The following is a 27,373-nucleotide window of genomic DNA, read 5'->3' on the forward strand; positions in this document are numbered from 1 at the left end:
TTTCCACTTTCTCTCCCCTTTTACTTTTCTCGCTCTCCCTCCATGACCGCGCCCTCCTGTTGTTCTGCTTCCTTCGCTCTCTCCACTTTCGGATAGTCTACCCTCCCAAATCCCTACCACAATCCAACATAACGAATAAGGGATGTTATCCACTCCTTTAGTGACAACTTGACGAATGTTAACCCAGTGCCCTAATTAGTGACTTCAGTCTGTGTTGCAATCTCGGTTACTACAGCAACGTTCCTGTCATATCCGTTACCCCAAATCAATGACCAAGGCAATTAACAAAACACAATATCGCGGTATTTTGCAGGATCCGCACAGTGTGCACGAATCTAATTAGAACATGTTTACTCTCTCAGTTGTTCTTGGGATCAGTGGGCATGGGTGATTACTGTCTGGTAACATTAACTACTCGAAGATCTTTACGTCAATGAAAAGTTCAAATAGAGAGTTCCGCAAACTGCTTGAATTGAGGAACTGCCGACACAGGGTTCAGCACGCAGTTGTTTTTTCTCTAATGTGCATAATTGATCATTATCGACATTTCTTTGACATTTTAAATACATGAAATAGCAGTTCACAGGATACAAACTGGATGATGTGCTCTAGTTGCTTAAACAAAATCACACAGATGTTTGTCATGATCTGGACAATCTTATCGTACAATCTAAAAGCCTATTAAAGGAACAATGGAGAAGGTATGTGAGGCTGCTATAGACATAAGTCAAAGACACATTGGCCCTGAATTTCCGATCAGAGGCTTCGTGCGTGCGGATGCCTCCGATCAGGAAAAATCTACGCATTAAGCTGTTGGCTCTGTTGGTGCCGAGGATTGCGATCCTGGGTCTCTCCACTACGAAATGTGAGGAGGGCCATGTATCCCAGGGACTCATGCAGTTCGGAGGCTTGCGCTGTTCAAAGTGCAGAGGCTTGTCCTGGATCGGCAATGTGGCAGACGGAAGGTAGTTAGACACCCAAGGGGGGCGGATATTTATTATAAATGCTCTTCATCTCTACTTTCTGCTAGTTCTCATTACATTTATACACCTAAAACTTTAACTCTCTGTTTCTTTCTTTCTTTCTTTCTTTCTTACTTTCTTACTTTCTTTCCTTCTCTCTCTTGATGAAAGTTTGAGCAGGTTGGGCCTGTACCGATTGGAGTTTAGAAGAATGAGAGGTGATCTTATTCATACATATAAGATTCTGAGGGGGATTGACAGGGTGGATGCTGAGAGGATGTTTCCCCTCCTGGGGGAATCTAGAACTAGGGGGCATAGTTTCAGAATAAGGGGTCGCCAATTTAAGATGGAGATGGGGAGGAATTTCTTCTCTCAGAGGGTCGTGAATCTTTGGAATTCTCTAACCCAGAGAGCTGGGGAGGCGGAGTCAGTGAATATATTCAAGGCGGAGATTGACAGACATTTGAACTACAGGGGAGTCAAGGGGCATGGGGAGAGTGGTGAAGTGTTGTTGAGGGCAAGGTTGGATCAGCCATGATCTTATTAAATGGTGGAGCCGGCTCGAGGGGCCAATTGGCCGACTCCTGCTCCTATTGCTTACTTTCTTATGTTCTTATGATCTTTCTTTCTTTCTTTCTTTCTTTCTTTCCTTCTTTCCTTCTTTCCAATAGTCTAGACCAAAATGTATTAACATTTATATCCACTACGAAACACAAAGTGACATTTCAAAATGTTTTTCTCGGTGTATACAATCTGTTTAATTGTGCAGTAATATAATTATGCTGGTTATTGTTTGATAATTTAGAATCAATTTGAATTTTGTACCTTACCTGTACTGAATTATAAAGGTACACATAAATCTGGGGAAGAAAATCTGATGTAATTCCGGAAGTGATAACATGCGAGCTCTGGGAGCTGTTGGTTAATGCGACAGGTCAACAGGCTATTGATGGGCAAAACTTTTCATTGATCCATTTTTTTCTCTTTCAGTTCATTTCCAGGCGTTGTTCGGACAGAGATTTATATGTAAGTATGTGACATTAAAATGAATAGTCAATTCATTAATATAGCCATCAGTTAGCCGAAATTAATATTTGACAGTTGGGATTTCGTTTAACTCCAGGGCGCATTGATCTATTGCAGGAATTATTGTGCAACTTCCCGCAATTGTTTCTTAAATTCTGATATTCCAAAAAAAATTGCACTTATTTGAAAGGTGATCACGGCTTGTACGCGTTTTGTAATATTGTATTTATTAACACTGTCAATCACTATTATTATGGGCTAGACATTCATCTCGGGCGGTGCGCAAAACGGGCAGCATCGGATCGGCCGCACATTATACGCAGCGCCTGCTATTCAGTATTTGGGTGGATCAATTGGTTGGCGACCATTTCGGGATGCCAAAGTCGCCGGCGCTAATTTTAGCGCCCCGTAAAATTTAGCGCCCCTCCGCTGGAAATTCATTAGTAGTGTCCCAAGCCGAATGTGGAGAGCGACTGGAAGTGCCCCACACCCTTCTTGGGCCGCCATAACTGATGATTGTGGGGCTATGTGCAACAGCGCCAAGCGCGTTGGAGCATACCGATGCCTCATTGCAGGACTCCTCCCCTGATTAATAGGGAGGGACCTAGCGCTGCATGCATCGGGGCCCTGCTGGACCACCAGGGAGCGGGGTGCAGTAAAAACTACCTGGTCTGCCCTGGGGGCGCTAAAGGGAGGCGCAAATCCACCTAATTTACCAGTTTTTAAAATGACAGCAGTTCCCTTTCCTGTTATGTTGTTTGAAACATCATGTTACTGTTACATCCCAAACAGTTATTATAATTGCACATTAATTTCAATGATATAGAAAGCGGAGCGCTCGCTATCTCCTGACACCATTACCATTTCAGTGCGGGGGTGTATACTGGTAAAGTTCAGGTTGAACTTAGCTTATGACAATGATATTGATGTTAATTGATTGAAGCTTTTCAGCGTTTAAACTCTTTTGACTGTGCTTTCCTCAGATGATTTACCGAAGCCAATCTTCTCTGTGAATCCACCATATGAAGTCATTGTATACGGAGAGACAATAACTATGACTTGTCGCTGTCAGTGTCCCCTCACACTGAACCGTTATTACCGAAGGCAAGGTTACTTGCTAGAACAGGTCGCTGCTAAAGGACAATGTTATACCTCTTATGAATTCACCACAGATCATGGCTATCAAGACAGTTACTCATGTGCATGTCTACTTTTGGAGAATGGACAATGGAGACATTCAGAATGGAGCGACCCTGTTCAGATAATTATTCGAGGTATGTTAACAGAACCAATTCTCCCAATGGGATTAGAACAATTTGTGCTTACTCAGCAATGAAACGATCCAGTGGAACAGAGGGACACTTGGGCTGCAGTTACATTGGGCCTTGGATGTTAGATTCCAAACCCAACCTCTTTACATGGTGTGAGCGGATTCATTAATGGTTACCGTCATGACAAACAAAGTTGTCCGGCGACAATAACTCTGCTTATGATTCACACATGATTTTTTCTTCTTTTAACAGGTTTAGTACATTCACTAATAACATCATTTTATATGACTGTTCTACAAGGTTATATTATTTCACAATAGAACCTTAGAATGGTTACAGCACAGACAGAGGTCATTCGGCCCGTTGGCCCCTGTCAGCTCTCTGAAAGAGCATTTCATCTATTCCCACTCCCCTGCCCTTTCTCCGTAGCCCTGCCATTTTTTTCCTTCAGCTCCTAATCCAATTCCATTTTGAAAGCCACTTTATTTTGAAAGCCATTTTGAGTCTGCTTCCACCACCATTTCAGGCAGTGCTTTTCAGACCTTAACCAGTCGTGGCATAAAAAAAGTTTCTCCTCATTTCACCTCTGGTTCATCTGCCAATCACCTTAAGTCTGGTTCTGGAGCATTCCACCAATGGGAACTGTTTCTCTCTATCTACTCTGTCTAGATCCCTCGTGATTTTGAACACCACTATAAAATCTCCTCTCAAAGTTCCGTGCTCTACGGAGAACAACCCCAGCTTCTCCAGTCTATCCACGTAATTGAAAACCCTCATCATTTGAACAATTTTTGACAATCTTTCCTGCAACCTCTCTAATGTCTCACACCCTTCCTAAAGTGCGGGGCCCAGATGTGGACACAATACTCGAATTGAGGCTGAACCAGTGTTTTATAAAGATTCATCATAACTTGTTTACTTTTGTACTCTATGCCTTTCTTTATAAAGCGCAGGATCCGTATGCCTTTTTAAACGCTTTCTCAACCTGATAATTTACATCCTAGGGTATTTAAGGAAGTGGCCCTGCAAATAATAGATGCATTGCTGATCATCTTCCAACATTCCATGTAATCTGGAACAGTACCCATGGATTGGAGGGTAGCTAATGTTACCCCACTATTCAAAAAAGGTGATAGAGAGAACATGGGGTATTACAGATCGGTAAGCCTTACATCGGTAGTGGGGAAAATGCTACAGTCCATTATAAAAGATGTAATAGCAGAGCACTTGGAAAACAGTGACAGGATCGGACAAAGTCAACAAGGATTTACAAAAGGTAAATCGTGCTAGACTAATCTACTGTAAACTTTTGAGGATGTAACTGGTAAAATAGATAAGGGAGAACCAGTGGATGTGGTGTATTTGGACTTTCAGAAGGCTTTTGATCAGGTCCCGCATAAGAGATTAGCGTGTAAAGTTAAGTCACGTGGGATTGGGGGCAAGGTATTTACTTGGATAGAGAACTGGTTGGCAGACAGAAAGCAAAGAGTTGGAATAAATGGGTCTTTTTCCAAGCGGCAGGCAGTGACTAATGGGGTAGCGCAGGGATCGGTCCTTGGACCTCAGCTATTCACAATATATATTAATGATCTAGACAAGGGAATTGGATGCAATATCTCCAAATTTGCAGACGACACAGAGCTGGGTGGGCGTGTGTGCTGTGAGGAGGATGCCAGGAAACTCCAGGATGATTTGGACAGGTTTGGTGATTGGGCAAATGCATGGCAGATGCAATGTAACGTGGATAAATGTGAGGTTATCCACTTTGGTGGCAAAAACAGGAAGGCAGATTATTATCTGAATGGCAATAGATTGGGAAAAGGGGAAGTTCAACGAGACCTGGGTGCCCTTGTGCACCAGTCGCTGAAGGTAAGCATGCAGGTGCAGCAGGTGGTTAAGAAGGCAAATGGTATGCTGGCCTTTGTAGTGAAAGGGTTTGAGTACAGGAACAACGATGTCTTGCTGCAGTTGTACAGGGCCTTGGTGAGACCACATCTTGAGTATTGTGTGCAGTTTTGGTCGCCTTATCTGAGGAAGGATGTTCTTGCCATGGAAGGATTTCAGCGAAGATTCACCAGGCTGATACCTGGGATGGCAGAAATGACGTTTGAGGAGAGATTGGGACAATTGGTCTTGTACTCGCTGGAGTTTAGAAGAATGAGAGGGGATCTAATTGAAACTTATAAAATTATGACAGGACTGGGCAGACTAGATGCAGGAAGGATGTTCCCGAAGATCGGGGAGTCCAGAACCAGGGGTCACAGTCTAAGAATAAGGGGTAGGCCATTTAGGACAGAAATGAGGAGGAATTTCTTCACCCAGAGAGTGGGGAACCTGTGGAATTCTCTACCACAGAAGGCAGTAGAGGCCAATTCATTAAATATATTCAAGAAGGAGTTGCATATATTTCTTAAGGCTAAAGGGATCAAAGGATATGGGGAGAAAGCAGGGACAGGGTACTGAATTTGGATGATCAGTCATGATCTGATTGAATTGAGGAGCAGGCTCGAGTGGCCGAATGGCCTACTCCTGCTCTTATCTTCTATGTTTCTGTGTTTCTGACCTGCCACCTTCAATGATGAATGCACATAGACCCCCGGGTCTCTCTGTTCCTGAGCCCTCTGTAGAACTGTACCCTTTAATTTAAATTGCCTCTCCTTGTTATTCACACCAAAATGTATCAGTTCACACTTTGCTGCGTTAAATTTCATCTGCCACGTGACCATCCATTCCACCAGCCTGTCTATGTTGTCTTGAAGTCTATCATTATCCTCCTCACTGTTCACTATATATCCAAGTTTTGTGTCATCTGCAAATTTTGAAATTGCGCCCTGTACACAAGTCCTGTCATTAACATGTATCAAGAAAAGCTGTGGTCCTTGCAGCAATAACCTCGTGAACTCCCTCCATCCTGCAGACAACTGTTCAACACTACTCTCTGTTTCCTGTCACTTAGCCAACTTCGTGTCCATGCTGCCACTGTCCCTTATATTCCATGGGCTTCAACTTTGTTGGCAAGCCTTTTATTTGGCACTTTAACCAACTCCTTTTGTAAGTCCATGTAAGTGCAGTTCGTTCAAAGCGTTCCCTGGGATCACGTGGGCCATGCAGAGCCAATTGTAGCATTATGAATAGAACTCGGCCCCAAAACCTAACTAAAACTTCAAATAAAATTATTAAAAACATCACATTTTTAAAATAACTATAAATTACATAAATAACTATATTAAACAATAATTTATATTTTTGAAAAAAATAATGACAGTTTTTAACGGGGCTAAAAATAAACTTACCTTTCTTTAAAGTATTTAAAAATAATAAACCTTTTGATAAAATGCTTTCATTTTACATAATTCTCCACTTACCTTTTAAAAGCAGGCCTTGCGACTGCTTTTTTCATGTACAGCTGCTAGAGACTTACCCTCCCGGGAAAATCTGTAAAAAAAAATCAGAAGTTCAATGCGTATGCACTGCCTCTCGGGCGCACGAGTGATGGGACGTTTATATTATGGCAATACAATAAACATCAGTCTTGAAAACTGGCTGTTGCTAAGTGACATCTCTCTCTCTCTCATTCTCTCTCCAATGATGCCAACAACATTTATTTGCTGTGTACTGAATGAACTAAACATGAAAACCTTTCAGAAGCCGATTCATCCGAGTTCCAACAGAATGGGAGGCCATTTAAAGCGTTGAGCCAAAAGAAGGTCGGGTTTTGCAGATTCAATGGAGATGTTCAGTAAGCGGCTACCCAAAGGTCATTATTGAAAGCAGAAAAAAACAGACTGAATCAAATACCTTGCATAATAGAAAAAATCAGCACATTCTGGTTCACCCTGTGTCCCATCTGTCCTTTTCTTGAAGTAATAATAAAAAGCGAAGTATGCATTGGAATGAAGGCGACAGATTTTGTTCCATTTTCACAAAAGTGTCCTCATATGTTATTGAGTAGACTTTTGACACACAATTTCATGCAGTATTTTTCATACAGGTGAACTCCCGGAGCCGACTTTCTACATGGACCCAGATTCCGGTACAGTTTCAAACGGGGAAAATGTTGGCATTTCCTGCAAAGGTGACATTCGTTCCAGAGGGGGAACATTTCTCTTGTACAAAGATCCGAAACAAAATCCTGTACAGTCTCGCAATGTGAGTGGCGATGAGCGGACTGTGATCTTCAACATAAATACCCGAAGGGAAGGCTCTGTGGGAAATTACAGTTGTCGATATCAAACAGAGGTCGCAGGACGTTCCAGGCATTCGCCATTCAGTAAAGATGTCCCGATTATGGTGAAAGGTAGGGACCAACACATTTCAAAATGATGTTGTGTGTTCTTTTATCTCATGTCTGTCTCGTTCGCTCATATATAGTTAAATATAGGTGACAAATTCCCTTTAAAATCGAACTGAGATGTACATATTTTGCTGCAACAGTTAACTGGGGATCGTTCTTTTATCTGCTGGCTTAAAGTTCCCATTTGTTCTGCATAGTCTGCAGAGGCTGACCCCCCCCCGCCCCACCCCGCCTGTTATCCAGAAATAATGGTCACGAATTAAGAGCTGGAAGCGTTATTTAACGCTCTTTCTTTATAAGTGTTGAAACGCCAGAAAGCTCCCGAATTTAACTTCCATTCGCTTTGAGCACGGTGCATCAGCAGCACACATACCAGGGAATGGTCTCTGCATACATTCAGTGCTGCCTGATTGGGTGCACCACAGTTCTTGTGTCTGTATCCACCAAGAGAGCTGTGCCCAAGATTAATAATACATGAACCAGTCTGCGGCTGAGAAATTCCCCAGGGCAGAGGTCCAAAAGCGGCGGTATCGAATATGCCGCCCGTCTTAATCAGCAGTCGAATTTCTCGCCCTGATTCTTAACTTGGGCAATCCTCCATTTTCTGGATGGTCTGATGGGCAGGGAAGGCCAACTCGGACTAGCTGTGATCCATCCAAGTAAGGAGATCAGAAATTGAATGACATTGACAAGTTAAAGAAGGCGCAATGCAAATTCACTGTGATGCTGCCTGGTATGATGAGATAGAGATATGAAAAAATACTTCAAATATACAGGCTAGTTTTATTGGCCCAGATATTCCGATTCCTACGGGTGGGTAAGCGCTGTGTACCTGCAGGAGTAAGATCTGCTTTTACCAGGATAAAAGTTCAAAAAAGAAAAAAACATTTCACTGATTTATCATTTTTAAATACTTTTAAAAAATGTATGTTTATTTGTAGCCCCGTAAAAAAACTTGAATTATTTTTCTCAATAAATTAATTTTTGTTTAAAATACTTAATTTATTGTAATTTCAAGTCATTTTAAAAATGTGTTTTTAAAAAATAATTATTTAAAGTTTTGCCATGTTTTTTCATTGATCTCCATTCATATATTTGACAGGTCTTCCTGTCAAACGTATGAAGGGAGATGCCCTCCTGTGATTGGCTCTCCAAGGCCCACGAGATCCCAGGGACGCTGCGATTGGAAAATACGGGCCATTATAAAAATGACAATTACAATGTCCCAGAAATTCGGGTCGGGGGCTTCCCGCGGGTGTAAGCCCCCGACCTGCACTTACCTAGCGCGCCGGCCGTTGAGCTGTGGGCCCGCGTGGGATTCCAATCCTAGGCCTTCTCCAACTGCCGGCGCGCAGTGCTTGCGTTTCCCAGGGGTGCAGTTAGTTTGAAGCATCCCCTGGGATCACGTGGGCCGTGGAGATCCAATGGTGGCAGGGAACGCTTCATTCATAAGTTTGACAGGAAGAGTTGTCAAACCTATAAACACTATAAGCCCCAAAACATCACTAAAACTTCAAATACATTTTTTTAATGACATTTTAAAAATAACTATAAATTACATAAAATAACTATTTTAAACAATAATTTACATTTTTGAAAATTTAATTACATCTTCTAACGGGGCTAAAAATAAAGTTACCTTTCTTTAAATATTTAAAAATAATAAACCTGTGGAAAAATTATTTTTAATTGTAATTAATTCACCACTTACCTTGTTAAAAGCATGCCTTCTGCCTGCTTTTTAAAAGCATAACTCCTGGAGACTTACCTTCCCGGAGAAACCTGGAAAAAAAATGTAAGTTCGGTGTGCACGCGCTGCCTCTCCGGCGCACGCGTTCCACCTGTGAACCCCTTCCTTCAAGGGAACGGAAGTTCCGGTTTCTCGTGCATGCGCAGTGCTTGAACGAAATCGGCACTTCCATTGGGCCTACGGGTGAGTACCCAGCGCGTACTCATCTGGGGGGACCCGAATTTCTTGGCCTATGTTTTTTAGATTATGAAAGCACGGAAGTTGGCTTCCATGATAATTTAAAATCATGATAGAAGCAAACTAGTTTCAATAGTTAGGGGTCTATAAGAAAGTGTAGTAAATACAATATTAGAGGGGAGACAGCAGGAAAAGTCCCTCTATACAGAGGGATGTGAGGATATGGGGGTTAGAAATTTGACTTGGACATTGGCGCAGAACGGGCGCCATATTGGCGGTATCGGTCGGCAATGGAATTGAATATCATGAGCTTCATGTAATGGACGGCCGATCTGATATCGCTGATCCTGCGCCACCGCCCGAGTGGAATTTGGAGCGCAATGTAACTGCATCTCAAACGGGGCGTAAAATAAGCGAACAGTGCCATACTGACGTTTTCTTTGAATTTTCCACCCATGTTCAATTTCACCCTCATATAATCATACTCACGTCAAATGAACTTAATTTCGGGCGTGTGGTAGAATGTGTCACTGACGCAAAGCAGTCAGTCAAGCAGAGAATATCATCTAGTGCCCTTTTATGCACCGGATATTCAGCTGGAAGTAAATGCTGACATTTCTTGTGTGCTGATTAAATCTTAGCAATCTTCCATCTTTCTATCACTGTATAGATGCAGATAACAGTTTATTGCTCAACATTGGCCTGGGATGTGCTGCTGGGACCATCGTTTTACTGGTTGTGGCGCTGACCTGGTTCTTGATCGCGAAGAGAAGTAAGTGATTGTGGTGGAAAAAAAGTACGAATTTTCACATGAACTAAGATCGTTGAAAAGCTGGTCGGGCCTTGCAAATATCCTGCAGTCCTCAGTCCAGCGTTAAGATTGTGAAAGGTGACGGTAAGGCAAATGTTGAAGAGTTCTGTCTGCTTGCTTTGGAAAGGCTTCTCTGTCTAGTCGGATCTCCAGAATATATTGGCCCGGACATTGCGGGGCCGATGACAGCGTATGCACAGCGTACACACCATAGGAAGCCCTCAGAATGGCCCCGCAAGTTCCAGGTTTTGGCATAACGCTGCGCATGCACGATAAACAGGAATTTGTGACCTGTCGCGGTGATCATCGCATGCGCTATAAAAAAAACTCTATTGCTGCAGCAGATTTGGATTTGACTATCTCGGGATTAAAAAGAAGCTGTGCGCATATGGGGTCCAGAATTGCTCTCTTTTTTTCAAATGGTAGAAATTTATTACATGCCCTTGCAATATAAAACAAAATCCCATTGCTGATCTACAGTGCTGTCTGTCAAGCTCTGTCTTTCCACCTTGCCTCAATCCGCTCACTCATCTTTGCATAAACCTTTTCTCTTTCTATTTGGACCTGAAACCGTGTCATTTGTTGGTCACTACTCCTGAGATTACTCAGCTACTTCAGTGAGTGCCCAGGAAAACACTGACGCCTGGCAAAAGCAGGCACTGGCCCTGCTTTTACCAGCATAAGGGTTAAAATAGATGTTAAATTACATTTTATAAATGATAAAAATATACAAAAACCTTTAAAATTAATTCATCTAAATTTTGGCCTGAATTAAAATTATTTTTCAGACAATTCAATTTTTATTTTAAATGCTTAATTTGGAGCTTTTAATTAATTTTGAACATGAGAATATTTATTTTTATTAGAATTTTGTAAATTACTTATTTATTTGGGGATTTTTCATTTGCTTATGGGGATTCTCCCTTCTAATGTGTTTACGTAGGATTACATAGGATATACGGCAAAGTAACAGGCCATTCAGCCCAGACAGCCCATGCGAGTGTTTATGCTCCACTCGAGACTCCTCCCGTCTTTCCTCATCTAAATCTATCACCATAACCCTCTGTTCCCTTCTCCCTCATATGCTTGTCCAGCCTCCCTGAAATACATCTATACTATTCACTTCAAACACTCCCTGTGGTAGCGAGTTCATCATTCTCACCACTCTTTTGGTAAAGAAGTTTCTCCTGACTTCCCTCTTTGATTTCTTGGTGACTATCTTATATTGATGGCCTCTAGTTATGTTCTTCCCCACAAGTGGAATCATTTTCTCTATATCCACTCTATCGAAACCTTTCATAATTGTAAAGACCTCTATTAGGTCACCCCTCAGCCTTCTTTTTTCAAGAGAAAAGAGACCCAGCCTGTTCATCCTTTCCCGATATGTATACCCTCACATTTCTGGTATCATCCTTGTAAATCTTCTCTGCACCCTCTCCAGTGCCTCTATATCCTTTTTATAATAAGGTGACCAGAACTGTACGCAGTACTCCAAGTGCGGTCTAACCAAGGTTCGATACAGGTTTTGCATAAGTTCCCTACTTTTCAATTCTATCCCTCTAGAAATAAACACTAGTGCTTGGTTTGCTTTTTTATAGCCTTGCTAACCTGTGTCGCAACTTTTAGAGATTTGTGAATTTGTACTCCGAGACCCTTTACTCCTCTACAGGACCTCGCCTCGCATCCTCCAAGTGACCATTGACCTCCCTACTCTCCCTCCCAAAATGTAGTACATCATAATTTTCCGTGTTGAACTTCATGTGCCAATTATATGCCCATTCTCCGAATTTACTGACGTCCTCCTGTAATTTGTTGCAGTCCTCCTCAGTATTGACTATCCCCCCCCAATTTGGTGTCATCCACAAACTTAGAAATAGTGTTTTTGATTCCAAAGTCTAAATCGTTAATGTAAATTGTGAACAGCAGTGGTCCCAGCACTGATCCTTGTGGAACACCACTACCCACCTTCTGCCACTGTGAATAGCTTGATAGTGTCATCTGTGGTCCAGTTCGCCTGAGTCCATAGGTTGTGGGTTCAAGTCCCACTCCAGATACTTGAGCACAAAAATCTAGGCTGACAGTCCTCAGTGTAGTACTGAGGGAGTGCTGCACTGTCGGAGGTGCCGTCTTTCAGATGAGACATTAAACCGAGGCCCCGTCTGCCCACTCAGGTGGACGGAAAAGATCCCACAGCCACTATAGAAACATAGAAACCTGGAGTAGGCCATTCAGCCTTTCGAGCCTGCTCCGCCATTCAATGTGATCATAGCTAATCCTCTATCTCAATACCATATTCCCATACTCTCCCCATACCCCTTGATGCCTTTTGTGTCTAGAAATCGATCTATCTCCTTCTTAAATAGATTCAGTGACTTGTCCTCCACAGCCTTCTGTGGTAGAGAATTCCGCAGGTTCACCACCCTCTGAGTGAAGAAATTTCTACTCAGCTCAGTCCTAAATTTCCTATCACATACCCTGAGACTGTGACCCCTCGTTCTAGACACACCTGCCATTCTGGGTAGCTACACGTTACTCCTACTCACTGCTTCCTGTCCTGAAGACAGCCAGCAATCCATTCTGCTACTTGTCCCCTGACTCCGCATTCTCTGATCTTGTTCATCAGCCTATTATTGGGTGCTGATCTGGCTCATGGGAATCGAGGGACGCTTCCTAACCACTTGCCTACCTGGGATCCGTGGGCCTTTATGCAGCCTGAGGACGCAATGACTCCGATGCCCGTGACATAAGAACATAATAAGTAAGAGCAGGAGTAAGCCATACGGCCCCTAGAGCTTTCTCCGCCATTCAATAAGATCATGGCAGATCATCGACCTCTACTCCACTTTCCCGCCCAATCTCCATATCCCTTGATTCCACTGGAGTCCAAATATCTATCGATCTGGGCCTTGAATATACTCAAAGACTCAGCATTCACAGCCCTCTGGGGCAGAGAATTCCAAAGACTCACAACCCTCTGAGTGAAGAAATTCCTCCTCATCTCAGTCTTAAATGGCCTACCCCTTATCCTGAGACTGTGACCCCTAGCTCTAGACTCCCCAGCCAGGGGAAACAACCTCTCAGAATCTACCCTGTCAATCCCCCTCAGTATCTTGAATGTTTCAATGAGATCACCTCTCATTCTTCTAAACTCCAGAGAGTATCGGCCCATTCTACACAATCTCTCACCATAGGACAGCCCTCTCATCCCAGGAATCAATCTAGTGAACCTTCGATCCACCACCTCCAAGGCAAGTATATCCTTCCTGAGAGCCAGCAGGTACTTTTGGATTAATTTTTCGGGTCGGAGGCGTACTCCGGAGGTACACTTCCAACCGCAAGTTTAGGCCCAATACTATTTAAGGTGGTAATAGCTTCCGACTTTGCTGTCAATATTTTGGGGTAGGAAGAGACGAATTTCTAGACCTATAACAGCAAGCAGTTTGCGTTGTTGCTGAGGTAACCAAGTAGAGGAAACTGTTTTTTTCTTTCTCATTCCATATTTTCTTGCACCTTTTGTGTGTATGCACGTCTCCATTCCTTGGTCTCTTCTGGGAAGGGTGCATATTAAACAATTGAATCTACTTCACTTGTATTAATATTCAACAGTGGAAATTTTGATAGTTTGGGTCACTTTATTGCGAAATTAACATAGTGATTTATATGTTCCCATTGTTACCTTGCAGGACAATTAAGAAGGCAAAATATTGAGAGGTGAGAATACCATGAGACACACTTTATTTTGATACTCATAGTTTTATGCAAATTATGCAATTATACTTTACTCACTCAAGTTCATTGCATCTTAGGTAATGGTGCAGAGAATAAACATTAATTTGGGGCTATATTTAGGATAATATAACATGTTTGTGTATGTTACAGAAGGGCAGCCTCTGCAGGTGGAGATACGAGTCACGAAGACGCTGATAACACGTGTAAGTGCAGTGTTGCTTTAATTAATAAGGTTAAATATAATGGGCCAGAATTTGCCATGGAAATGTACAGCACGTTCGGAATTTCCACATGCGAATGCAGGTGCTCAACATCCCGAAATTGCTCTCTGTTACGTTCTGACTTGACAGGTGATCTGCACCGATGGGGATATTCAAAGTACTGGCCAAAGAGTCGGGCTAATTGCTCAGCAAGATTACAATTTTAACAGCTTATGCAAACAGGCGCAGGGCCTGACACATACCGCCTGACAGTTCCAATTATTTCTAAAAGCTATATGTGGCCGGAAATGGAAGCATTTTCGGATTTTGTCCAGGCAATGTTTCTAATGTCCGTGAAAAGCTCGGAGGAAGTGCTTGGTACATTGAGCTAAGTGTGCATTGTGTTCGGAGTAGTTACGCCATCGACCGTTTTATCCAGGTCAATATGATTCTAGGCGACGCTAACAGCAACAGATATCTTAATGGCTTAATTTGTAATACTCGTACCTGATTCGGCTTTTAGTTATTAATGCACTGGTGTAACTCAAATAGAATGAAAAATGCAAAATAACTCCCTTCATATGATTGAATTAGATACAGTGCGCGTGAAATTTGAAACGGGCCTGGAAACAAACAGCGGATTCGCATTTTTTTATTTGTTTATGGGATCAGGGCATCGCTGGCAATGCCAGCATTTATTGCCCATCCCTAGTTGCCCTTGAGATGGTGATGGGGAGCCGCATTTTTGAACCGCTGCAGTCCGTGTGGTGAAGGTACTCCCACAGTGCTGTTAGCGAGGGAGTTCCAGGATTTTGACCCAGCGAAGATGAATGATCAGCGATATACTTCTAAGTCAGGATGGTGTGTGAATTGGAGGGGAACTTGGAGCTGGTGGTGTTCCCATGTGCCTGCTGCCCTTGTCCTTCTAGGTGGAAAAGGTCGCGGGTTTGGGAGGTGCTGCCGAAGAAGCCTTGGTGAGTTGCTGCAGTGCATCTTGTAGACGGTGCACACTGCAGCCACGGTGCGCCGGTGGTGGAGGGAGTGAGTGTTTAAGGTGGCGGATGGGGTGCCAATCAAGGGGCTGCTTTGTCCTGGATGGTGTCGAGCTTCTTGAGTGTTGTTGGAGCTGCACTCATCCAGGCAAGTGGAGAGCATTCCATCACAATCCTTACTTGTGCCTTGTCGATGGTGGAAAGGCCTTGGGGAGTCAGGAGTTGAGACACTCGCTGCAGAATATCTAGCCTCTGACCTGCTCTTGTTGCCAGAGTATTTATGTGGCTGGTCCAGTTAAGTTTTCGGTTAATGGTGACCCCCAGGATTTTGATAGTGGGGGATTCGGCGTTGGTAATGCCGTTTAATGTCAACAGTTGTACGACACGTCCGATATTCCAATCTATTCAAGTTAAAGGAACTGAATGATGACTTGAGCGGACTACAGATGATAGGTGCGATAATGCCTTTTTTATGTCCCGCCCATGTACAAATCTGTCCACAAAATATTTGAAACAATTAATAATGACGTAGAGTCAAATTTACCTCTTTGGAGCTTGGCTACCTGGCATCTTCTGAGCGGGATGGAAAAGGAAATAGCTCCATGGAAGGGATGCATGCCTACATAAGAACACAATAACATAATAAATAGGAGCTGGATTAGGCCATTCGGCCCCCGAGCCTTCTCTGCCTGTCCATGAGATCATGGCTGATCATCGACCTCAACTTCACTTTGCCACCTTATCTCCATCTCCCTTGATTCCATTAGAGTCCAAAAATCTTTCATATGAACATAATAAATAAGAGCAGGAGTAGGCCATACCGCCCCTCGAGACTGCTCCGCCATTCAATGAGATCATGGCTGATCATCCAAATTCAGTACCCTGTCCCTGCCATCTCCCCATATCCCTTGATCCCTTAGCCTTAAGAAATATATCTAACTCCTTCTTGAATATATTTAATTAATTGGCCTCTACTGCCTTCTGTGGTAGAGAATTCCACAAGTTCACCACTCGCTGGGTGAAGAAATTCCTCCTCATCTCAGTCCAACATGGCTTACCCCTTATCCTTAGACTGTGACCCCTGGTTCTGGACTCCCCCGCCATCGGAAACATCCTTCCTGCATCTAGTCTGTCTAGTCCTGTTCGAATTTTAAAAGTTTCAATGAGATCCCCTCTCATTCTTCTAAACTCCAGCGAGTATAAGCCCAATCGACCCAATCTCTCCTCATACGTCATTCCTGCCATCCCAGGTATCAGAACATAAGAGCATAAGAAATAGGAGCAGGAGTGGGCCATTCGGCCCCTCGAGCCTGCTCCCCCCATGCAATAAGTCCATGGCTGATCATCGACCTCAACTCCACTTTCCCGCCAGATCTCCATATCCCTTGATTCCCTTAGATTCCAAACATCTATCTATCTCAGCCTTGAAGATGCTCTGTGACTGAGCATCTGCAGCCATCTGGGGTAGAGAATTCATAGGTTCAAAACCCTCTGAGTGAAGAAATTCCTCCGCATTTTGTCTAAAATGGCCTACCCCTTATCCTGAGTCTATACCCACTAGTTCTAGACACTCCAGCCAGGGGGAAACAACCTCTCAGCATCTACCCTGTCAATCCCCTTCAGAATCTTGTATGTTTCAATGAGATCACTTCTCATTCTTCTAAACTTCAGAGAGTATCGGCCCATTCTACACAATCTCTCCTCATAGGACAACCCTCTCATCCCAGGAATCAATCTGGTGAACCTTTGTTTCACCGCCTCCAAGGGAAGTATATCCTTCCTTAGATAAGGAGACCAGAACTCTGCACAGTACTCCAGGTGTGGTCTCCCCAAGGCCCTGTACAATTGTAGCAAGACTTCCTCACTCTTATACTCCAACTCCCCTTGCAATAAAGGCCGACATGCCATTTCCATTACATATTGCTTGTTGTACCTTTATGCTAGTTCTTTGTGTTCCTTGCACGTGGACACCCAAATCTTTCTGAACACCAACATTTGAAAGTTTCACATCGTTTATAAAATATTCTGTTTTTCTATTCTTCCTACCAAAGTAAATAACCTCACATTTCCCTACATTATAGTTGGTCTGCCACCTTAATGCCCACTGAATTAATCTATCTGTATCCCTCTGCAGACTCTTTTAGTTCTCCTCATAGTTTACTGTCCCACTTTGCATTGTATTGTGATCAATTTTGGATACATTTAAGAACATAAGAAATAGGAGCAGGAGTAGGCCAATCGGGCCCTCGAGCCTGCTCCACCATTCAATAAGGTCATGGCTGATCTGATCCTAACCTCAAATCTACTTTCACTCTCCATCCCACCCAAACCCATATGATCTCCCGGGGGAGGCGAAAAACCAGTTAAAAAACCCAATGGCCAATTTGGGAGAAAAAATCTGGGAAATTCCTGTCCGACCCATCTAGGCAACCGAAACTCGTCCAGGAGATCACTCTATCCCTGTATTTCCTACAGTGCTTACCTTCTGTAAAAGTGATCTCCACCCCAGCCAGGAACAGGCCCAATTTACTCTTGACGGACACCTAGCTGGCAGCCTGTTCGATGTCTCCACTAATCCCTGGGAATAGAAGCATCTCCTGAAATCAACACAGAATTAGAACACAAGAAGTAGGAGCAGGACCAGGCTACACGGCCCCTGGGCCCGCTCCGCTACCCACAGGGCCATGACCGTTCTGAACCTAGACTCATGTACAATTTGCTGCCCGCTCCCTGTAACCCCTAATTCCCTTTACTTCTAGGAAACTGTCTATTTCTGTTTTAAATTTATTTAATGATGTAGCTTCCACAGCTTTCTGGGGCAGCAAATTCCACAGACCTACTACCCTCTGAGTGAAGAAGTTTCTCCTCATCTCAGTTTTGAATGAGCAGCCCCTTATTCTAAGATTATGCCCCCTATTTCTAGTTTCACCCATCATTGGGAACATCCTCACCGCATCCACCCGATCAAGCCCCTTCACAATCTTATATGTTTCAATAAGATCGCCTCTCATTCTTCTGAACTCCAATGAGTAGAGTCCCAATCTACTCAACCTCTCCTCGTATGTCCACCCCCTCATCCCCGGGATTAACCGAGTGAACCTTCTTTGTACTGACTCGAGAGCAAGTATGTCTTCTCTTAAGTAAGGACACCAAAACTGTATGCAGTATTCCAGGTGCGGTCTCACCAATACCTTGTACAACTGCAGCAGTTCCTCCCTGTTTTTATATTCTATCCCCCTCGCAATAAAAGCCAACATTCCATTTGCCTTCTTGATCACTTGCTGCACCTACATACTAACTTTTTGAGTTTCGTGCACTAGGACCCCCAGATCCCTTTGTACTACAGTACTTTCCAGTTTCTTGCCATTAAGATAATAACTTGCTCTATGATTTTTCCTGCCAAAGCACATAACCTCACACTTTCCAGTATTGTATTGCAACTGCCAAACCTCTGCCCACTTACTTAGCCTGTCTATGTCCCCTTGCAGGTTTTTTATGTCCTCCTCACTCACTACTTTCCCTCCCATCTTTGTCTCATCTGCAAACTTTGATATGTTACACTCGGTCCCCTCCTCCAAATCGTTAATATAGATTGTAGGGAGTTGGGGACCCAGCACTGACCACTGCGGAACACCACTAGTTACTGATTGCTAGTATGAGAATGAACCATTTATCCCAACTCTCTGCTTTCTGTTAGACAGCCAATCCTCCACCCATGCCAGAATATTACGCCCAATCCGTGATTTTTTATCTTGAACAATAATCTTTTGTGTGGCACCTTGTCAAATGCCTTTTGGAAGTCTAAAAACACTACGCCCACTGGTTCCCCTTTATCCACCCTGTATGTTACTTCCTCAAAGAACTCCAGCAAATTTGTCAAACATGACTTCCCCTTCATAAAACCATGCTGACTTTGTCCTATTAAATTATGTTTATCCAAATATCCCATTACTGTCTCCTTAATAATGGACTCTAAAATTTTACTAAGAGGACTATAGTTTGCAGCCTTCTGCCTACTTCCCTTTTGAAATAAGGGTGTTACATTAGCAGTTTTCCAATCTGCCAGGACCTTTGCTGAGTCCAGAGAGCTTTGGAAAATTATTACCAATGCATCCACAATCCCTACCGCCACTTCCCTCAAGACCCTAGGATGTAAGCCATCAGGTCCAGGGGATTTATCCGCCTTGAGTCCCATTATTTTACCGAGTACCACTTCCTTAGTGATTTTAATCGTATTTCGCTCCTCCCCCGCTAGATCCCCCTGTTTGTCCAGTGTTGGGATATTCTTAGTGTCTTCTACTGTAAAGACTAATACAAAATATTCATTCAGTGTTTTTGCCATCTCCATGTTTCCCACCATTAATTTCCCGGTCTCATCCGCTAAGGGACCAACATTTACTTTAACCACCCTTTTTCTTTTTATATAACTGTAGAAACTTTTTGCTATCTGTTTTTATATGTTTTGCTAATTTACTTTGATAATCTATCTTCCCTTTCTTAATCAATCTTTTAGTTATTTTTTGCTGTCTTTTAAAGACTTCCCAATCCTCTATCCCCCCACTAGATTTGGCTACCTTATATGCCCTTGTTTTTAGTTGGATACTATCCTTAATTACTTTACTTTGCCACGGATGGCTATATTTTCTTTTACACCCTTTTTTCCTCAGTGGAATATTTTTTTTTTGGAAGTTTTAAAATAACTCCTTAAATGTACACCACTGATCATGTACCGTCTTACCCTTTAATCTATTTTCCCGGTCCACTCTAATCAATTCCGCTGGCATACCTGTATAGTCTCCTTTATTCAAGCTCAGCACGCTTGTTTGAGATCCAACCTTCTCACCCTCTAATTGAATATGGAGGATCCTTTACAGGGACATTTTTAATTAATCCTGTCTCATTACACAGGACCAAATCTAAGGTTGCTTGCCCCCTGGTTGGTTCAGTTACATACTGCTCAAGAAACCCATCCCTAATACACCAAATGAACTCATCCTCAAGGCTGCCCTGCCCAATTTGATTTGTCCAGTTAATATGATAGTTAAAATCCCTCATAATTATAGCTGTTCCCTTATTACAAACCTCAACTATTTCCTGATTAATACTCCGTCCAACAGAGTTGCAACTGTTCGGAGGCCTATAGACTAGGCCCAATAGTGTTTTTTTCCCCTTATTATTCCTTATCTCCACCCAAACTGTTTCTCTATCCTGATCCTTTGGCCCAATATCATTTCCCTGTATTACAGTGATTCCTTCCTTTATTAACATAGCCACCCCACCTCCCCTTCCTTTTTGCCTGTCCTTCCTGAATGTTAAATAACCTGGTATGTTTAATTCCCAGTCATGGTCACCCTGCAGCCATGTTTCTGTAATGGCCACAAGATCATACCCATATGTAGTTATTTGTGCCATTAACTCGTCCATTTTGTTATGAATGCTACGTGCATTCAGATAAAGAACTTACAAATACGTTTTGTGACACTTAGTTCCTGCTTTTTCCCCTTTTACTACATTACCTTTTACTCCATACCTTCTGTCCCTTCCTGACACGCTCTGGTTTTTAATTCCCCCACTGCTACCTAAGTCTATAACCTTCTCCGTTGTCCTTTTTATTATTTGCGCTCTAAAACCCTCCCCCCCACTTATTAGTTTAAAACCCTCTCTACAGCCCTAGTTATATGATTCGCCAGGATTCTAGTCCCAGCACTGGCCAAGTGAAGTCCGTCCCAACGGAACAGCTCCCTCCTGTCCCAGTACTGGTGCCAGTGTCCCAAGAAGCAAAACCCATTTTTCCCACACCAGTCATTGAGCCACGCATTTAACTCTCTAATTGTATTTATCCTAGCCAAATTCGCTCGTGGCTCAGTTAATAATCCAGAGATTATTACCATTGAGGTTCTGTTTTTTAATTTGACCCCTAGCTGCTCATACTCCTTTAACAGAACCTTCTTCCTTGCCCTATCTACGTCGTTTGTACCAACATGGACCACAACAACTGGATCCTCCCCCTCCCACTCCAAGTTTCTTTCCAGCCCAGAAGAGATGTCCTTAACCCTGGCACCGAGCAGGCAACACAGCCTTCGGGACTCCCGCCCTCGACTGCAGAGAACCCTATCTATCCCCCTAATGATACTATCCCCTACCACTACAACATTTCTTTTTACTCCCCCCACTTGAATGGCCCCCTGTTCCACGGTGCTGTGGCCAGGTTGCTCGTCCTCCCTGCAGTCCCTGCTCCCGCCCTCACAGGGAATAAGTACCTCGAACCTGTTTGACAAGAGCAAGTGCTGCGGCTCCTTCAACACTACCTCCTGGATCCCTGTACCTGCCTCACTCATAGTCGCACCGTCCTGTCCCTGACCACGGGCTACATCTGAATTAATTAATTTCATAGGTGAGACTAACTCCTGAAACATTGAGTCCAGGTACTTCTCCCCATCCCTGTTTTCTCTCGGTTCCTTCATCTCGCCCATTAATATAGATTGTAAATAGCTGAGGCCCGTCACTGATCCCTGCTTGTAACGTAACCCGCCAGATTTCCCTTCCTTTGAAATGAAGTGCCATGTTATACTTGTTGCGATATTTTGCTTTCTGAAATGTGGCCTTGTGATTGTTATTACCCATTAGGTAAAGACAAATATCTAAACATGATTTTAATTTGCGCTAAATTTGTGGTAATGAGTGATTACTGAGGATATTTTTTAATATCAGGGAAGATTTTCAGCGCGGGCGTGAACTGCAAGTCAACTGATTTTAATGGAATTTAGTAATTAGGCATTTACTATTACACGTGGCAACGGCAGTTTTCTGCCCGAGCAGCCAGTTGGCATTCTAGCCCATTGAAATTCGCTGGAAAAACAGGCAGAGACTTCACAAAATAAATGTCCTTCTTTTCAGATCAGACTGCGAATCTTCCTTTAGATCCTGACAAAAATGTAAGTTCAATTTTTCTCAAATACCAATCATTACGCCTCTTGCTTTGGAAACACCGATGAGCTGGCTCCTGTAGAGAGAGTCGGAAACTTACAGAATAGTGAGCGAGGGAGAGTGAGAGAGTGAAAGAACGAGATAGAGAGTGAGTGAGAGAGAAGGAGAAGGACAAGACAGAGAGAAGAACAGATGGGCACAGAGATAGAGATCGATACATTTATAGATAGATAGACAGACAGACAGACAGATAGATATATAGATAGAAATATATATAGGTAGACAGAGAGGCAGAATGACAGGCAGAACGACAGGCAGAATGAATGACAGACAGACAGAATGTCAGAGAACAACAGACAGAGAACGACAGACAGAGAAAGACAGACAGACAGAACGACAGACAGACAGAACAACCGACCGACAGACAGAACGACAGACAGACAGAATGATAGACAGACAGAACCACAGACAGACAGAACCACAGAAAAACAGAAAGACAGACAAAAAGACAGACAGACTGATGCACTATCAATTACTACAAAAGAGAGAGTAACAAACAGGCTTTTATTACCAAAGAACAGAGCATGCCTCTTGTGGTTGCCTGGTATCCAAAAGGGCCGGGGGCTGCCGAGCAGCCACCTTTATACCCAGCCATGAGGGTGGAGCCAGGGGCGGCGTCAGCTGAGGCATGCACAGACAAGTACAGCAATATGCAAGAGTGAACAACAGTATTAACAGTGAACAACAGTAATAACAACAGTGGTGAACAACAATACTAACAACAGTGGTTTACCACATTCACCCCTTGTTTAGAATTGAGTCCGGCGGGGTGAAGTGCACTAAAAATTCGTGTACTGAAGTCTATCAGGAGGCCTTGTAAGCCGTCCTGAGCGTCGCAGCAGCGGCGGTGATGGTGCAGCATCCAACGTTGAACCCGATGTCTCGTTCAGAGGTGGTGTAGCAGGTGGCGGACCCTGGGGCTGCTGCATGCCGTCTACAGGGGTCAGAGCGTGGGTAATGGGAGGTAGCGATGGTGGTCTCTCAGAGGCACCCGAAGGTGCGAGGTCTCGTGCGGGGACTGTGTCCTGGGGGTAGGCAGGAGTAGTGGTGGGTGGCGAAGAGAGTGTTTCAGGAGCACCCGCAGGTGCGAGGTCTCGAACGGAGACTGTGTCCTCCCGCCCGTCCGGGTACACCATGTAAGCATACTGCAGGTTGGCGTGGAGGAGGCTCACCCTCTCGACCAGCGGGTCCGCCTTATGGGTCCTCACGTGCTTCCGCAGTAGGATGGGTCCTGGAGAAGTCAGCCATGTTGGTAGCTGATGCGCTATCAATTACTCATAAAAGACTGAGAGTTAGAAGAGTAACTAAAGGCTTTTATTAACAACAGAATGGAGGTCTGCCTCGAGTGGTCGACCGGTCCAGGATACAAGGGCTGGGGAGCAGTCACCTTTATACTAGGACCTGTGGGAGGAGTCAGCCGAGGCATGTCCAGGCATGTACACAGTGGAATACAAACAGGAAAAACAGGAATACAAACAGTGGTTTACCACAGTAGCGAAATCCCCGATGTGGACTTCCTGGGGAAGGAGAACATTCTCTCGTGAGGAGTGGCATTGGTGGGTGTACAGAGCAGCGACCGAATGGAATGGAGCGGCGCAGGGAGGACCTCCTGCCAGCGGGAGGCCGGAAGGCCCTTTGCTGTCAGGGGGAAGGAGGCGGACTTGATGAGGGGTCGGGCTTTATCCGCATAGTTGGGCACCCACTGAGCATAGTAAGAGAAAAACCCCAGGCATCTCTTCAGTGCTTTCTGGCAGTGGGGGAGGGGGAGCTCCATAAGAGGGCGCATTCTATCGGGGTCTGGGCCAATGACTCCATTCTCCACTACGCAGCCAAGAATAGCAAGGCGCTTAGTACGAAACATACATTTGTCTTTGTTGTATGTGAGATTCAGCCGCTGGGCTGTCCGGAGGAATTTTCCTAGATTAACGTCGTGGTCCTACTGGTCGTGGCCGCAGATGGTGACGTTGTCCAGATATGGGAAAGTGGCCTGGAGCGCGTTCTGGTCAACCATCCGGTCCATCTCCCGTTGGAAGACAGAAACTCCGTTGGTGACGCCGAAGGGAACTCTGAGAAAGTGATAGAGCTGACCATCAGCTTCAAAAGCTCTGTACTGGCGGTCCTCAGCCCTGATGGGGAGCTGGTGGTATGCCGACTTCAGATCAATCGTCGAGAACACCCGGTATTGTGCTATCTGATTGACCATGTCAGATATGCGGGGGAGTGGGTATGCATCCACCTGGGTGTAGCGATTGAGCGTCTGGCTGTAGTCAATAACTAGGTGCTGTTTTCCGCCAGTCATCACCACCACCACTTGTGCTCGCCATGGGCTATTGCTGCTCTCGAAAATCCCTTCCTTCAGGGGTCTCGCTACCTCGGATTTAATGAAACCCCTATCCCCGGCACTGTAACGTCTACTTTTGGTAGCGATGGGCTTACAGTCGCAGGTGAGGTTAGCGAACAAGGAGGGGGGGAGACTTTAAGGGTGGAGAGACTGCAAATGGCGCGCGGCGGGCGATTTAAAAACTGCTGGCTGCAGACCGTGAGAGGGGGGAGGGGTCCACCGTACGCTAAAGTGACACTCTTAAGGTGGCACTGAAAATCCAACCCCAGTAGGATGGCAGCGTAGAGATCGGGTAGGACCAGAAGTTTAAAAATTTTGTATTCAGTACCCCGCACTGAAAGAGTCACCATACAGTAGCCACCGACTTCTGCTGACTGGGCTTTGGAAGCCATAGAGATGCGGTGACGCGTCGGCAGGACCGGGAGAGAGTAACTGCGCACCGTGTCGGGGTGTATAAAACTCTCCGTGCTCCCGCTGTCAAAAAGGCAGGTAGTGGCGCAGCCGTTTACCATAATGTCCATCATGGACCTGGACAGTTGATGCAGGAGAGATGGATCCAGCGTCACGGAAGCCAGTGTAAGTTCAAGTGCGTCGATGCGGTCGTCCGATGAGGCGGTGGTGGAGTATGGGTCCCCCGTAACCGAAGTCGGAGGCGTCCAAGATGGCGGACAAAATGGCGGCGCCCACGGTCCCGATCCCCACGCGGCTGGGGGAGCCCAAAATGGCGGGCAAGATGGATGCACCCACGGTTCACACGCGGCGCTGCTGGCGTTAGCGGTCTTCCCTTTGCAGGCGCTAACGTAGTGACCTTTCATCCCACAGCCAGAGCAGGTAGTATTCTTCGCGGGGCAGCGTGCTCTAGGGTGTTTAGCTTGGCCACAAAAATAGCATTTTTGTGCCTTGGACATCACTGCAGCAGTCGGAGGTGGCGGTCCCATGGCCCAAGATTGCGGCGTCCACGGCGCGGGGCGATTAGGGGAGAAAGCGTCCATATTTCTGTGGGCTGCATCGAGCGAGAGCGCGAGGGACACTGCCTTTGTTCGGTCTATTTCACCCTTCTCCAGCAGCCTCTGCCGGGAGTGGTCGGACCTTAGACCTGCAACGAAAGCGCCTCGTATCAGTCCCTCCACATGTGCCACGGCCGATACTTCCTTGCAGTCGCAGCCGCGTCCGAGTACCTGCAGTGCCCGTAGGAAGGCCTCCACCGTTTCCCCGGGCTGCTGTCTGCGAGATCTTAAAAGGTGCCTGGCATAGACCGTGTTAACCGGGCGTTCATACTGCCCTTTCAGTAGGTCGATAGCCGCCGCGTAGGTCGTCGCATCTTGGATTAAAGTATAGACTTGATGGCTCACCTTCGAGGCCAGGATTTTCAGTTTATTTTCATCGAGAGTCACGGTCGAGGCTTCCAGACACGCCTCAAAGCAATGCAACCATTGTGCGAATTTAGTCGACGAACCCGCTTCTTGGGGGTCTAGGTCCAGGCATGTTGGTCTGAGGGCTCGCAGCAGCACCTGCTGCTCAGCGTTTTGCGCCATCGGTTGATCAGCATTCGCAGCCAACATTTAACTTTGGTAATAAAATTGATGCACTATCAATTACTACAAAAGAGAGAGTAACAAACAGGCTTTTATTACCAAAGAACAGAGCATGCCTCTTGTGGTTGCCTGGTATCCAAAAGGGCCGGGGGCTGCCGAGCAGCCACCTTTATACCCAGCCATGAGGGTGGAGCCAGGGGCGGAGTCAGCTGAGGCATGCACAGACAAGTACAACAATATGCAAGAGTGAACAACAGTATTAACAGTGAACAACAATACTAACAACAGTGGTGAACAACAATACTAACAACAGTGGTTTACCACACAGACAAATAGACAAACAGACAGACAGAACGAACAGACAGACAGACAGACTGACCAGACAAAATGAACAGACAGACAGACAGAACAGACAGACAGAATGAACAGACAGACGAACGAACGAGAGTCAGAGGTGTGAGAAACAAAAGAGACAGACAGACAGACTCCGAGAGAGACTGGCACAGAAACAGAGAGTGAGAGAAAGAGAGAGAGAAAGCTGCAGTGAGACACAGCGACACAGAGAAAGATAGACAGTCAAAGGCAGAGAGCCAGACGGAGAGTAAGATAGCTGAGAGAGGGAGAGAGAGAGCGAGGCAGAGGAAGTGAGACAGAGAGAAAAAGATTGATATAGAGAGGCGACGAGAGTTGGAGAGGAGGAAAGAAACTCATTATCTGTATATTATCTACTTCTGCCATTTCTTCATGTTATTCATTGCAGGGAGCGTCTGCTGATGTACCAGAGAGCGACCACCAGGAACTCACCTATGCTACTTTGAATATGGAAGCTCTGAATCAGAAAGAAGCTGCCTTGGCCACTGCTGCGGACAGCATTGTGTATGCCGAAGTGAAAAAGAAATAAAAGTTCTCAGCAGCTTTGATATATGTTACTCACCAAGACCTGTGGAGACAACTGCTTTCTCGGGACGGATGGTGGGAGTAGGGTCGCGATTTTCGTAATTAACGCTTGGAGATTAAGCATTACTGGGGCGAACGGCAGGCTCGGAATTCCGGCAGAGTATTATGCACAACTCCGACAGAACTGGCCAGAGTTCCTTTCCATTAATATCAAAATAGAAAATGAGGTGGTTTCTATTACAGGCGATTTTCTGCTTTGCCCAGAACATGCTTAATGCCCTAGTGGTAAACACAAAAATCTACAACTATATTGCCTCATTATTTTTTAGCTCAGCATGTTTTTTTTAGTAGGTATATAAGATTGCATGCTTATCACATGCAAGCTGTTACATATAGCAACA

At 44.7% G+C, this 27,373-nt stretch overlaps 1 protein-coding gene across 1 annotated transcript; it reads left to right on the forward strand.

Annotated features, from left to right (window-relative positions):
• Positions 1-346: 346 nt before the first annotated feature.
• On the forward strand, positions 347-27,349 carry LOC147085082 (low affinity immunoglobulin gamma Fc region receptor II-like). Its single transcript, XM_085979426.1, has 9 exons — positions 347-377; positions 1,953-1,988; positions 2,972-3,262; positions 7,251-7,556; positions 10,151-10,252; positions 13,975-14,002; positions 14,171-14,223; positions 22,110-22,147; positions 26,836-27,349. The coding sequence occupies exons 1-9, from the start codon at positions 347-349 to the stop codon at positions 26,974-26,976; spliced, it is 1,026 nt and encodes a 341-aa protein (XP_085835552.1). The 3' UTR covers positions 26,977-27,349.
• Positions 27,350-27,373: the final 24 nt, after the last annotated feature.

Source organism: Somniosus microcephalus, unplaced genomic scaffold (genome assembly GCF_052327205.1).
Source record: "Somniosus microcephalus isolate GS21.2 unplaced genomic scaffold, FLI_Smic_1.0 unresolved_chr9, whole genome shotgun sequence".
Lineage (NCBI taxonomy): Eukaryota > Metazoa > Chordata > Chondrichthyes > Squaliformes > Somniosidae > Somniosus > Somniosus microcephalus.

Bases quoted from the DNA above. Each gene is read 5' to 3' on its own strand.
- LOC147085082 (XM_085979426.1), top strand. From the start codon at position 347: ATGTTTACTCTCTCAGTTGTTCTTGGGATCA. The intron at 3,263-7,250 runs GTATGTTAACAG...TTTTTCATACAG, and splicing joins TGTTCAGATAATTATTCGAG to GTGAACTCCCGGAGCCGACT. The intron at 10,253-13,974 runs GTAAGTGATTGT...GTTACCTTGCAG, and splicing joins GTTCTTGATCGCGAAGAGAA to GACAATTAAGAAGGCAAAAT.